Source organism: Procambarus clarkii, chromosome 45 (genome assembly GCF_040958095.1).
Source record: "Procambarus clarkii isolate CNS0578487 chromosome 45, FALCON_Pclarkii_2.0, whole genome shotgun sequence".
In the NCBI taxonomy this organism is placed as follows: Eukaryota; Metazoa; Arthropoda; class Malacostraca; order Decapoda; family Cambaridae; genus Procambarus; species Procambarus clarkii.
The window spans coordinates 8,963,417-8,978,150 of NC_091194.1; the positions used below are offsets into that span (position 1 = coordinate 8,963,417).

Below are 14,734 nucleotides of genomic sequence, written 5' to 3' on the forward strand. Positions count from 1 at the left end.
GCAGGCACTTAATGGAGCGCCGTCCTGCTCCTTTTTCTCCCTCTTGCGGTCGTGCATATCCTTGTTGAAGATCCTGATTTACAGGACATACACGTGTCTTGCTTCCCGACCGTCCCTCAGTCACTTGTCTCTCGATAGAATCCTTGGTGGATCAGATACCTTTGATTTCGCTCACCTTATGCGCTTGTGTTCTCGTATTGGCGTCCCTAGTGATATTTAGCGCTTTTATGAATATCCTGCAAATTTGATGATGCTACAAAGTCTCCCCCGACTTGCCTTTTTTTTGCTAATTACTTGACTTCACCGAGTGGCACATTAAGCCTGTTAAGCTCATCGACATTCCCCTAAAGTCATCTGTCTACTGACCTTCATCATAATGCGTCCCACTACAGTTGCCTAACTCCTGGGTACAAGATGCAGCGCTTCTCTCTGGGACGTGGTAACGGTTGTGTTGAATGATAGCAATATAGATGAATTGTTATAGGTTGGTGTGGTATGTACAGGAGACAGGGGTTCAAAACCTGCCTTGGGTGGGCTCCGGGCTGGTGGTCAAAACCTGTCTTGGGACAGACTCAATATTGTACGGGACGGATTAATTGGCCCTTGACGGACTCTAGACCTGTCATGGACGGAATCAGAATGGGACTCGATAGGTCATAGGTCTTGGACGGGCGTGGAGCACGTGGATCCAGATCGAGTTGAAGGAACGTCCTGGACAAGCTTAGGACAAGTCCTAGACAAACATCCAATTAAAGTAATTTTGACAAACAATAATTGGAATGAACCTAGGCGCACACACCCAACCACTTGAGGCTGATCACACTTATAGTATGTAACGGTTACTTTTTAATTTTTTACCCATTTTAGCGATATTGAAAAGTTTGTTGAACCCATACCTATCTTTGTGGGCAATACTTGCCTACAACCCTTAGCCTAACAACCATTTCCCCCTCTGAAGCCTATTACAAGCTGTCATAAAAAGTGAAGACTATACTTTTGAGCTTATTGTTGTCTATTCATATGCAAGTTAGCATCGATGAGTACTATGGATAGCGTCTTATGGGAGGCTGGTGCTTATAGCAGTTACAGTGTCTACTTGGACAGATCTTGGGCCAAAAAAAAATCATGCTAGTGGTAGGTCTACCCTCAGATCACACATAAATCATAATAGCGTGATGCATCAAATGAACACATCAAGTCGATTAAGGCAGCGTCTGGGATCCTCTCGGACGTAGGTTCGAACCCTCGTGGATTTGTTTTACCCTCAGATGCTTTTACATCGACGTTCTAGTAATATATCAACCTGACTGATATTTTTATATCGATCCATTTTTATATATAGCTAATGGTTCCTTGAGATATTCTATTTTCTAGGGCTATACCTAGTGCTGCAATTGATTCTAGTTCTCTAGTTTATTTTTGCTGATATTCACTTCTAAGCCTTCTCTCGCACATCAGTACAATCATCCGGCTAATTTCGAATAGCAACACCTTTGCCTCTTGCAGGGGCGGGTTTCAATCTCCAATGTTCAAAGTGGTTGAGCAGTTCCTTCACATTCCAGCTCCATCAACATATCTTTTACAAGTATTAGTCATACTGGCTGTGCTTCCTTCTGATAATTATTTTACCTCTAAGTCTTCAGTCCTCTACTATTTTTAGTAATTCAGCAATTTTGAGATGCTATCCCTCTAATATTCTTGCCTCAATTCTTATGACCCTGTTAATTGAAGTCGAACAAGGAAATTATGAGAAAGCCGCCAAGCCAGTATGACTAGAGCACATGGAAGGGATTCGAGGGCATACTAGAATAGACAGAACCCATCGTCGATTGAAGAAGGCAATTGGCTTCAATAAAAAAAAAATGATAAATTGATTAGAAAAAGTTTTAAGTCATATGATAAAGGAGTCAAACTTTTAAATTAATAGTGCAAATAATTTTTTGTGTAAAATTACTTTCATCTACATAAAGTCTATGCAAGGTGCATTATTTATCTACAAAACACTTTACTGGCTACCAGTATTACTGTACAGTATAGTAAGGTGTAAATTCGTTTCAATCATTGTTAAGCAGTCGGGTGAAATAAATGTAATTTGTTTAGCTAACCCTGCTATTAAACCGAACTGATAGCATTTGATAAATTATTTGCTTTGCAATTTCATCATTGTGACTGCTAATCTACGATTCCATTATTTTATTAGTCTGATCAAAACATTCAAGGCTATTGTAGTTTGTTATGTACATATATATTTTTTTTAAATGTTAGGGCTCTATCTACATAAGCATATGTTACAGAAAATTCAACTTTAGATTTATTGTAAAGCATGTAAAATTTATTATAAATTTGTCAAATAGTTCCTACAAAATTTTGAGGAGTTTTACACATTCTTGTATGGTGTACAATCCGCTACAAGAGGGGCTTTTTAACAATGTTATTAAACATCTAATTTACTTTAAATAATTTAATAAATCCAAAATGCATAAAAAAATTACTTATACTAGGTAAAATATTTACTAATAAATTAGTCTAATTGAAGAAAAACAAACTTTAGATTATAGTGTTGATTGCCATACTAAAAAAATTAGTACTAAAAAAAATTGTCCTTCAAAATATGGGAAAAAAGTAACAAAAACAATGTTTTGTTTACAAAATTTATTACACGTTAAACAAACAGTGTACAATCATTCTGTAAGTATAAGATCCAGATTTAAAAGTTGAATAATATTATTAACATATATTATTGATAATCCATATAGAATAAATGCATGATGCATAAAGACTGATTGCAATTCGAGTAAAGAAGGTGAACCTTTGCACCCTTACATACGGTAGAGCAAGAGACACGTGGGCTGAACCCATTAACCAAGCTTCGATTACGCTCACTACCACACTGGTTGTGGGCATCATTGAAGCTTGTTTGGGGGGGAGGGGAGGGGGAGGGGTCAGAGCTTCAGTACAACCCAGTATCCCCTAAGGTGTGGCGTGGGCAATATTGAGGCTCTGTTCCTCTGGGGGGCTCGGCCTTATACACGGCAGGACGATAGCGTGGCGGGCCAGGCAGTGTTGGTAGTGGTGGTGATGTGGGGCGCGTCTCGGCCGTCAGTCAAGTCAGTCCGCAGAGGCGTGAGCGTGCCGCGGGCGGGGACGGAGTGCACCACCCCGCCCACACGACCGCGGACACGTACGCCCGTCCAAGCACCGTGTTGGCGCCCACCAGTTTGCCACACTTAGAATCCTGACAATTCTGAGAACGCCTGGTCCATCTCATCCGCAATGTTCTTATATTTTTCTTTCTCATTAACAAGTTCATCTGTAACAGATGGGTGAGAGATTTTACAGGTATTCCACTGGCTGGTTGTGGCGGCAGTGGTCCTAGGATCATCTTAGGGCCACTCGCTCTGAGTGGTCGTTACTCATGGTCGTATCGGGATTAGAGCGTAAACAACAAAACAAATCCATTTGATAATAAATATTTATTTCTGTATGTTATTAAGCCATAAGTGTACATGAAACCTAGCTTTTTGAATTATCTTCAAAATCAAGGTTCCTGAATAAATTTAAGTTTAATAACATTTAAATTACCTCAATGGCAGACTTAACCAACGTTATCGAATGATTTAGTGATGATACTGACTTAATTGGAGGTCAAATGCAACACATAAAAAGAAGGAAAAGTAAAAAGAGTTCTTATAACTGAATTACATAAGCTTATGAAAAAATAGGTTACAGGCCAGCTGAGGGCATAGGAAGAGAGATGGCAGAACAGTTTGGAGCAGAGAGTGTTTAGTAGCCAGACAGTTCGCTGAAAGTCTGGTCCAGCTCGTCGGTAATGGACTTGTACTTCTCCTTTTCGTTAACCAGTTCGTCTGCAAAGTAGAGATTAACAAACACAGGTCAATTAACACGGCCAAAAGAAAGAGTTAGTTCCCAGAAGCTGAAGGCGACTGAGGAGACAAGGGAAGTTGAGCGCCGCCGCCGCGTGTTAACACAAACTACTACTATCGAATCCATGACCGTGAGCGGCGCCCTAGTAGTAGCTAGTTGCTGGCTAGTGGGTCGTCTTCCACCCACATGTTCACACTCCCAATAATAATTAACACCTGCTCACTTTCTCCTATTTACAAGAGCATCGAATCAAATAAAAAGAATTTGTAAGTATAAAATTGTACATGTTATATCCACATAGGTGAAAGCCTACTTTTTGAACAGCATTACAAAATCGGGGTGAGCTGTTACAACAATGCGCTACTATTAAGTTATTAAAAGAGAAGACCGGTAGTTGGCAGTATTATTACAGGAGGCAGCCAGGCCCCCATGGAACTGAAGGGGCAGCGAGGCTTGGGCAGTGGTGAGGCTTAGCCACTTTGCACCGCTTCTGCCACTTCTACTGATGCAGGCAGTTAGCCAGAGCCAGCAGCAAGAACACCCAAGTAGGAAGAAGGCATGTTTTCTTTACCTACATTGGTATTCATGGTGTCGGTCTGGCTGCACCATGGTTTCTTAAGGACCTCCAGCAGAAGTAGAATTGGAGGTGTGGGGGTGGACTATATATATATACATTATATATATATATTTATATACATATATACACAGTATATATATAGTTAGGGAAATAGCACAAGTAAGGCAACCACGCCCTCACCGACTAGTGACTAGCAGTAGTAGGGGGGGGTAACAAATAGATGACAGGTAGCAGAGCAACGATCATGGTGGTAGTGGTCATGGTGGTTGCGGTGGCGGGTAAGAGCAGAGAAGTTGTTATGGACTAGTAGTAGTAGTTTAGTAGATTCATCAGGGTGGACAGCTCAATAGCCAGACATTTCGGTGAACGTCTGATCCAGTTCGTCGGTAATGGACTTGTACCTCTCCTTCTGAATGACAAGTTCGTCTGAAAGGGAGAAGAGTGGGAGAGATATTGGTTAGTACGGAAAAAAGAGGATGGTATTAATGGTAAAGCGCCACGGCGATTCTCAACAACCAGGCTTTTTGCCAGTTGAACTAAGCACACACATCTAACAGTTGAGAATCGCACACGTAAAATGTTAGCAAAGATCGATTATTAGTGATCACACTGACTGACCTGTGAAACTATAATTCAACACTCTCTGAAAGACATTTGATATATTATGAAAGTTCTCGACTTCATTTACGACCCCATTATGCAAAGATATTTCATAGAGTGCATCATTATACAACATGCTAAAACCTGTGCCCAAAGGCAGAATAATTTCTAAATGCCGGTATACGTTAGGACCATCCTACAACTCGTCTAGTCTGAACCGGAGGAAGCAAGATTATCACAGTCGAAGCCTACGCTCCCGCAAGTTATATTCCCCCTAATTTAATTGCAAATGCATTATGCAACGACCCCAATCTAAACAAGTCATGAAATAATGCAAATTAGGTGGTAAAAAAAATCTGCCACAACAGGCAACTGCTAATGGAGAAGACTGTACAAAGTTTGCTGCTCAAGAGATTTTACTTCATAACCGAGCTAAAGAAAAAACCCAAATCTTTTACATTTTTTTTAAGCACTACAACTTTAAGCTTACCGAAGGAAAAAAAAGCGAAAGAGCAAGCCCAGTGCCTAAAGCCCCATTTAATGAGGAAAGTAAGAGAATATAGCTTTACTACAAGGTTGAGATAAGATAGTCGTTCACTTTCAAAGAATTGTAGCATGAGAAAAGAAAGTGATTGGGGAGCGAGAGCACTTGCGACGGTTCGAATGCCAACCTGTGACTTTCTGCTTCCTCCAGCGGGTCCTCTGGTAATGTTTACATATTCTGGATGTCCTGTAGAGTGGCCTCCATGTCAGCCTGGAGCATCCTACTCTTATCTTTCTCGGCAACTAGATCGTCTGCAAACAAAACAAAGAAAACACACACACATGCAGTTATAAAATAAAAACTACAAATGGCTACAGTTAAGTAACTAAAAATAACAAAGTAAACAAAAATATAATATAAAACCATAAAGCACACAAAAAAGAACACCATGCTTAACAAAGTTGTAACTAATTAGTGTTGCAGACACTATGCCTGGTCTCACTCAGGCCTGGTCATCAGTGGTGGATTCAAGTGGGGCAAAATAATGCACAGCTTCGGTTAATGTGTACTAAAGTTGATAGGCAACAGTAATCACAAAGTAGTTTGCCAGCAATCAAATCAATTTGAACAGCACTTTCAATTAAGATTTATGATAAATAAAATGAACACTGAATATACTAAGGTATCTAACTACTTTTGTTATTATTTAAAGGAATTTAACTCACGTTAGCCGAAGCTTGCCACCACAGAATTAAGCAATTAGGTCAGATGTAGGGTCAATATGCTCACGAGAAAGGTCAAGTCAGGTCCAATCAAAGTGGGAAGAGATGGGAGTAAGGTAACCCATTTTTGGGGCTCCCGTCTGTTGTTGGGTGTGTGACGATAGGGGCTGGGAAATGGGTAGGATATGAGGATACAAGTAAGGCAACACGACGATTCACCACCCTCATTCTTATACCACTTACCAAGGAAAAACCACAACTACCAATTCATACTTTTTATAATAAATTCAAGGACTTTACAAATTAAGTTTAAAGATGAAATTTAACATGTAGGTTGGATTTTTCTTGGTATTAGGTATGGTCATGTGAAGTGAAGTCGGAGTGTAACTGTATTCAGAAGGATATCAGTAACTTATTCCACCTGAAAGTATTACAAAGTCGAACTGGGTCCATATATCGAACAGTCCGAGTAATGGTTCAGACTTCTCTTGGTATCCGTTGCATGTCCATGTGTGAGCTGAGGAGCAAGCAGGAGCTCGATCATGTTCCATATCTAGCATAAGAGGGGACAAATACCTGTGGGGGGGCATGCAGAGGAACAGCTGGTCTACACAAGATAGTATCAGCCCTCCTATACAAGCTTTAAGGCTTCAGACACTTTCAGAGCCCGTGCCAAACTTAACCTTAAAGCAGGTCCTGGATGCTACTGTCTTCTGTCTATCCACCAGGCAGTGTCTTTTAGTGAATTTATTTTTTAAATAAATGGATCATTAAAAGATGCAACAGACCCATTGTTATGTGCCAAGGAACTATGATACTGGTTTGAGCAAAAATTTGTAGATATATGATGAGCACATAACAGAGGATCAAACACCATAATATTACAGGCTTTTGTTTAAGTAGGTGTTGGCTACACATCTGAGGTGCAGTGACACTTATCAGACAAAATAACTAAGCAGGACTAGGACAGTGGCTGTTATCAGGTGGATGGAAGGAGTCAGTGTGCTTGAAAGGGTGACAGCTGGGAGGTGGGTGGGTGGGTGCGTGTGGTAGGTGAGGTTGCTATCGGCACTACAATTTAATGCAACTATGGCTGGTGTATTATCGATACACCGGCCACCATAGGACTAAAATGTGCTTGCACACAAGAAAAAATGATAAAGGCAATCAAGGAAAAAAAAATGGAGAAAGGGGGCAGGTTTTGTTAGGTCGTCCTGCCGCTGTCGGAGTTCAACCTGGTCTGCTCAGTCACCTGGGAGTCACACAGTGCCCTTGCATCACATGCTCACCCACCCATCTACAACTATCATGTGGGTGGACATGCATGTTAGGCATGGGCTGGTGTGATGAGTGGGTAAAGAGACACCCCAAGACTTGCTTGTAGCCATGAGGTGGACTTGGGAGGGGTAAACAAGCCGTCGGGTGGTTTGGACGTTGTCTTCCAGGAAGGCTCAGTTCACTGGCTACTACTAGGCACGGTCAGCGCCAGGAGTTAAATTCATCTAACCTAGAGTAGTCTAAGCTTCAGCAAGGCTAGCTAACACCTCAACACAAAGATTCTCCTTCAATTTGGGCAGATAGCTTATAAAACTAAGCAATGCAAAATTGGTTTTTGAAAGATAACAATAAGATTATCCATCATTCCAAAATAAATAAAATAGATTGTAATATTACAAGATTTAAAGAGGAAAATAATAATCATTTTGAAGACCATGAACAAGGAAAAAATAAACTTACAATTAAACACAGAGGAACAAAAAGGGGATTACAAGGACTGTAACTTATATTAGTAACTTAAGGACTGTAATGTGCAGCAACCATGAGGGGAAAGGAAAATAAAAGTAAACAACATGTTAGCACGGCGGCCCGGCCACTGACACTGCTATTGACAGGCAACAGTCCAAAGTTGCTTGCTATTTGAAATAACAGAAGCAAAATAAAATATAAGCTTTAACCTCTGTTGCAGAAGTTGCGTGGATTATTGCATTGGCGATGATGCGCAAGAAAATTAAACAGCCAATAGATGAAATACCAATTCTAAAAAGAAGCCAATGACAGATGTGAAATCTCTTTTCAAAGACGTGCCATTTGGGTAATTTGATTGAAAAAGACATAATACGCTATACGATAATACGCTATACTTTTTTTTGTGAGTGTAGGCATGATAGCAGTGCCGTAGTCGATCATGGATGTTGTCAATGGTGATTCTTTGTGTATGTTGAATTGTAGGGCTTTGCCAGGATTGATTTTTTTTTCACCAAATTGGTTTAATTTTTTAACGTAAATAATTCCAAAGAGAACTTTTGACTCGATAACATTAAAAAGTACCACAGGAGTGTTAAAGTAGAATTTTGTTATTAAAGTTCTTCGATATTTGAGCTTTGATAATTTAAAAGTTGAAAACTTAATAGATTATGAACTTGAACGCCGATATGAAGGTAAAGGATAATTACTAATGTGGGCCATGACGGGCATGTTACAAAAACAACTTGAGCCGTGCAAGGGGTAAACTGACTTAAGAACATGATATGCTCAGGACTTTCACAAAATCATACTGGGATATAATTTTTAGGACAAGATCACTAATTATTACAATGGACAGTTTGAGGTTATGGGATTATACATGAATATGCATTAGAGTCAAAATCTCAATTGTAACAGCCAATCAGGTCAATTACAAAAGTGACAGTGGACGAGTGTAGGAGTGACAGACGAGGGCACAGTATGTATACAATGTGTGTGTGCTGTGTTGTAGTGAGCACACGTGTGCACACTCGTGTGGCAAGAACATGTGAACAGGCACACTGGACATTGGTGTGCATGCCGTGTGTGAAGTGTACACATGTTTACATGTCAGTATATGTGAGCACATACCTTCAAGCCTGTCGACCTCCTTCTGGAGCTTCTGCACAGACCTCTCTGCGAACTCAGCACGAGCCTCGGCCTGGGGGGTGTTCGGTCATCACATGTTAATACACCATGACAACCAGCCAGAATTTAACAGATATGCTCATGAATAATTTCCTCAGTATAAAAATGACTATTTCAGTGTAATGAACATGCAGCTCAAAGAAAATAACATGCAAAATTTACATTCATACAAATGAAGGAGACAACTTACCGATGTGTGCAGACATACCGCTTGGTTTGCAAGATAACAGTAGGTGGGGTGGATGACCCTCCCCACCACCATGCCAAGGATATATACTCACTATGGGCCAGCACGCCATTTACAGCATCTTCCCACCACCAAAAGAATAAAGAGAAGCAGAAAATGTGCAGTAGTCATAGTTGACAAAAGCCAAGACTTTCTTCACCAGCAAGAATTATAGTGAAGATCAAAATTAATTCAGTAGTGTGTACAGCCCCTTCCATAATGATCCCAACGTTCTCCATTCATACTCTTACAGACACTACAGGCAAGAAAGAGAAGTGGGTGAGGAAGAAGCAGTGGCAGAAAGAATTAAGCACTGAGTATCAGCTTGTGAATTTGTGAAATTTAATTTGCTTTGATGTATATTTAGTCTAAAGCAAATAAACTAATTTGTGTTGGAAACAATTTATGCTAAGTACAGTGGCGTTACTAATGAAGCATATGTGGATGGCAAATGATCTTGTTTATCAAGGCAAAGAAAAATTAGTGGGAGAAGCAGCCTATACATTTGATGCAGGAAAGTAGGAGGGGGATCATATACCTCTCTCATACGGTGACTCAGCTCCTTGATCTGCTCCTCAAAGTTATCCTCCCTCTGTGCAGCCTAAAACAACAACGGTAACAAGAAGAGTTAAAAGAACATTTAGGGGACAAGCTCCAGCCATGATACAAAGTACCTCTTGCAGATGCTGCCACTGCCATCGCTGGATATCTGCCTAACCCCTAGAGTTTCCCCAGACACAGCACCATATTGCACGCACAAGAAGATATAAAACTAAGATACCATTGCAAGGCTGACATCCCTACACTTACAGTATGTACTCTGCTAGCTGTACCGACATGCAAGCCATATTACTTAACTGCAGTGGAATACACGAGGAAGCTCCGGAACGAAAGATTTATCAATGCACTGACTAAAAAGGCCCACATTCAAACAACAGCACAAAAGAAGAAAAAACAGCAGATGATCCAACACCCTCTGGCAATACTAGCCACCAATACAAAGTCATCACATTATTACCTCTCTTAAGCTTTGTGTCAAACTTCTCAGCTGTGACTCCATCTTGTCTTCTTTCTGCGCAGACTGTTGCATTCATACAAAAACACGTTCAGGTTAGTACCAATAAATATTAAAAGCATGACACTGCTACACACAACAGATGTGAGGTACAACAAAAACATGCACACAACAGTATCTATGTACTGCGTGCAGTGTGAGGCACCAAGATTTTGTCCAAATCAAAACTTTAGATTATTACCGATTAATTACTAGTTTCACACGACAACACCAACTTTGTTTAAAAACTTATTTTAAATAAAAAATCCTACAAACTGTTAGTAAATTAAAACACATACACTTGTATACTGTATATTATTAGTACGACAACCGTCAGCAATTGAGGGAACAGGATACTTGTCAACACTCTGTAAAGCCAAGTCATCAAACAAATAAAAATATATATATCGTCCAAAATGAGGCTGCCATCATTACCGCCTTCAGCTTGTTGGCAAGGGTCTTGATCTGCTCCTTGTAAGCCTCTTCACGCTGGTTGGCCTGTTGGGGAAGGTCAGGTTATCATCTGCCCGCTCGGGGGTCCCTTGTTTTCTTCCACACCGCCCCCCCCCCTCTTCCCCTCCCAATCTCTCATCCACCCGACCACGCATTCCTCTCCACTTCCCCATCCCACCACCATATTCTCTCCAATTGAGAAAATATCCCCCCCCCCCGGCTTCAGTAGAATGAATACAAGCTTACATCAGCTTACGTCCATACATCAGCAGTCGCCATCATTCACTAATCAAATTACTGCTTCATATTTGTAAATTCCAAGTCAATTTTATACTGAATTATAATTATGATGTGAAAGGCTAAAGGCCGAGAATGGATGGAATGTACATTATGCCGGACTGCGATATAAATCATGTTTTGTAGAGTGCGTGAAGAATGGTGTTTGGTAACAATTTTCTCCTGTAATCTTGTAAAACAAATATATTACCGCAGAAGACCTAAAGAGCCTTTGAATACAGTATACTGGTGGAGGACTTTAACAGTTATTAAAATAAGTTTGAAATGTGTGTAATGTACAATGTCCCAGAAGTTTACCCAAAATGGCTAGATACTGGAAACTTGGTCTTACCTTCTCTTCGGACACCTCAAGAGACTTCAAGTTGTTGCCAACGACACGCAGTTCCTCCTCAAGCTCGACGATCTTACTGCAAGTCACAGGGAAGGTAATTAGACTAATGCCAACACCATCTACGGTATATGTATATATGAAATCTTTAAATAACAAAATGACTACCTTCCTTTCTTTACCGTGTGCAATAATTTAGTAAGTATATTCAGATTTGAACAAAGGTATTACTGAATACAAATGATACATTAATTATTAAATCTTAAAATATTGTTTCAAAGAACAAATATTAAGGAAACTGTAGAAGGCCTATTAGCCCATACGAAGCCGCAGCTATTTATTGACTATCAAAAAGTAACTTAATGCATACCAGTTTCTAGTATGTGACCAAACACACCAGAAGATGAAGGAACGACGTTTCGGTCCGTCCTGGACCATTATCAAGTTTTATGTAATGGTCCAGGACTGACCGAAACGACGTCGTTTCTTCGTGTTCTGGTGTGTAGTTCGGCCATCATATCTTCAGCCACGTTATTGTAATTCATCCTCTGCAGTTTCTAGTGTTATTTGGGTTGTCACGGTTACTACCCAGTAGTAAGCCGACGACACCCCAGTACTCACCCCTCGGCAGCTTCTGCTCTTTCCTCGGCCCTCTCCAGGTCGTTCTCCAACATGACGCACTTGCGGGCCAGCTAGGAGTCAACCGGGGTCACGCAGCACCAACAAGGCAATAACCAAACAAAAGCACTACTATTACTTGTGTGTCATGCAGTGAGCTTCACGCTAACCAGAGTTACATGGTGGTGCCGGCCCTGTGTACACTGGGAGTGTTCAACACCACTGGTTACTTGCAGTAGATTAAACTCTTAAGTCATCCTTCCATCACTTATCTAGCCAAAATCTTATCTAGCGCCAGTGTTTAATTATACTCCCAGTAAACACAAGCTCTGTCAGCATACGAGGCCGTGCAAAGTGATACAAAAATGTGGACTAACCAAACATATTCCATGCAAAAATCCCTTAATTTACAGAAAAGTTTAGAATTTTAAACACACCAAGCCACGTAAAATTATAGTAAAGCTTGTAAAGAGGTATACAAAAAAAAAATAAAACCATAATAACTATGCGACAAGAGATCCCAGTCCCTGTGAAGAGAAGACTAAAATGAGTGGTGAGTAAGGGAGCGCAGCAGACCTAAGCCAGCAACATGCCTCTCACACACACTACTAGACTAACCCAAGCTTGGCTACATTTGTTAATACCGGCGTTGGCATCTGCTGGCCGGCGTCTGCCGCGCTCTACCAAGTGACAGGTGGTAACGGCCGCCTAGTTGCGGCTCTTGACAACTCTCCAGATGAACTGTGTTAGGCTGCTGGCAGCTGCGGCCCCAGGCCCAGGTAGGTGCTAGATAATCACTACAATTAAGGTACACATTTCTCAGACTGTCAAAGTGCTTGATTTGTCAAGGCCTTACAGGGAGGAATGATTAATGAAAAACTATTCACAATTGTGAAGCTTATTCGGAGTACTTTAATGATTAATGCTGATGCTAAAGCACATGGGAACGTTGAGGAATGTCACCCAAAATATTGCATGCAAAATTAGAGTTCTACACACGCGCGCACACAATGTTGAGCGAGGTTCGTGGCCTCTGGAGAGGGGGGATAAAAACAACAACAAAAACAGTGTCCCGTGCTGTACCGCCCATAAACCTGACACTTACGATTCACCAGTCTCTGCACGCTCCTCGGCACGCTCAAGGTCGGCCTCAACCATGGCCAGCTTACGGGCAACCTGTGGAGGTGGGCAGGAGGCGCCATCAGTCAAGAGGAAAGTGGGGGAAAAACTCGCCGCAAGGTAAGAAACGGAAGCCAGAGTTAGGCAGCTCAAATCTCCGCACGATGAAACACGTCGTCGGCATCAAAAAATTTGTAAATGGTAGAAAATATGATTTATGTTTTGCATATACTGATGAACTTAAAGCTGTACAAAGGAAATTTTAAACTTAAAATATGAAGATTAGTTTTGAGAGCAAGATTTCAGTTACTTTTGTAAATGTTCAGAAAAGACTTAAAGCTTGAAAATTACTGTTACATCAATTTCCGCAATATCAACACTGGTTAATCATGCGTCACTCAAAGAATAAAAAATCACGCACGCCACATGTCATTATAATTGAAAGTAGTTCTGACTGTTAGTAGGCCTAATTATGCGGTGGTAAATTATTCTACCATATAATGGAGTTAAAGAGACAAGAGGATACACATTATAGGTGGCACGGGGCAGGGCTCCTGAAACAAGACGAGAAGGGGGTGGTCAGACAACACTGAGTTAGTAATAACTACTGGCGATACCCGCAACACGTCACGCGACTGTTAGAGGAGACAGTGAAGAGGGGGTACACAAAACAGACACCGGTTCTGCCATCATGCGGCAATCACCTCGTCGTATTTCCTGTCTGCTTCCTCAGCCAAGAAGCGGGCCTCTTTGAGCTGGTTCTCGAGGGCGTCCATGCGCTCCTCGTCGGACAGGGAACGGTTCTCCAACACCTTGCGCATACTGTGAGGGAGGAACAAGCCGCCAGGTTAGCATCCACTACACTGACAGCAGTAGTGGGGGTGGTTGTGTTGCTGCTTCTGCTGCTGCTGCTGCTGCTATGGCTGCAACTCTCCTCCAGTAACTATCAGACAGTTGAAGACGAGACTTAATTCCTCCCCGACCAGACCTGCAGCAGTGACCGTAGTAGAAGGAAAGAGGTTGCAATTTCCCCCAGTTTCTTTTACTACATTTTAGCATTTTATACTTGCTCTCTCGTTCCTGCTAACTCGGGTGCCTTGTCTGGCAGGGGATGACCGAAGATCCTCCCGTTAGGCCTAACTAAACACAGGCATTAAGAATGTCGTACCTCTTCGTATTTCTTATCTGCCTCCTCGGCAATATGTTTTGCCTGTGCTAGCTGGGTCTCCAAGATGCCCACACGATCATCTTCCATGTTCGCTCGGTTTTCCAGGCACTTGCGGGCTCTGATGATGGGAGGATACGAATAAAGTGCTGTACGAATGGTGATTTCGTGGGATAAAAGTTGGTGGTGGTTTAGGCGAGGCATTAAACAGAGTGGCAGAAGATGTAAGAGGATAAACGTTCTGATTATCCTACTACAACAAAACAAATCTGATT

General features: G+C 41.4%; 1 protein-coding gene across 40 annotated transcripts in view; it reads right to left on the bottom strand.

The window, feature by feature from the left end:
* Positions 1-2,637: 2,637 nt before the first annotated feature.
* The window catches only part of Tm1 (tropomyosin 1), a 66,002-nt gene continuing 53,905 nt past the window's right edge, over positions 2,638-14,734 (bottom strand). For 6 of the 40 annotated variants that reach the window (XM_045761678.2, XM_045761680.2, XM_045761681.2 and 3 more), the window contains 6 exons: positions 13,999-14,116; positions 13,281-13,351; positions 11,561-11,636; positions 10,915-10,977; positions 9,143-9,212; positions 2,638-3,866 (listed from right to left, as the gene is read on the bottom strand). In XM_045761678.2, the coding sequence (XP_045617634.1) occupies positions 3,784-3,866; positions 9,143-9,212; positions 10,915-10,977; positions 11,561-11,636; positions 13,281-13,351; positions 13,999-14,116 (481 nt within the window). In that variant the 3' untranslated portion in view covers positions 2,638-3,783. Of the gene's footprint in view, positions 4,889-5,733; positions 5,858-9,142; positions 9,213-9,963; positions 10,027-10,443; positions 10,507-10,914; positions 10,978-11,560; positions 11,637-12,178; positions 12,250-13,280; positions 13,352-13,998; positions 14,117-14,462; positions 14,581-14,734 lie in introns of all 40 variants that reach the window. The other 34 variants (XM_045761688.2, XM_069301360.1, XM_069301364.1 and 31 more) reach the window with 23 other exon arrangements.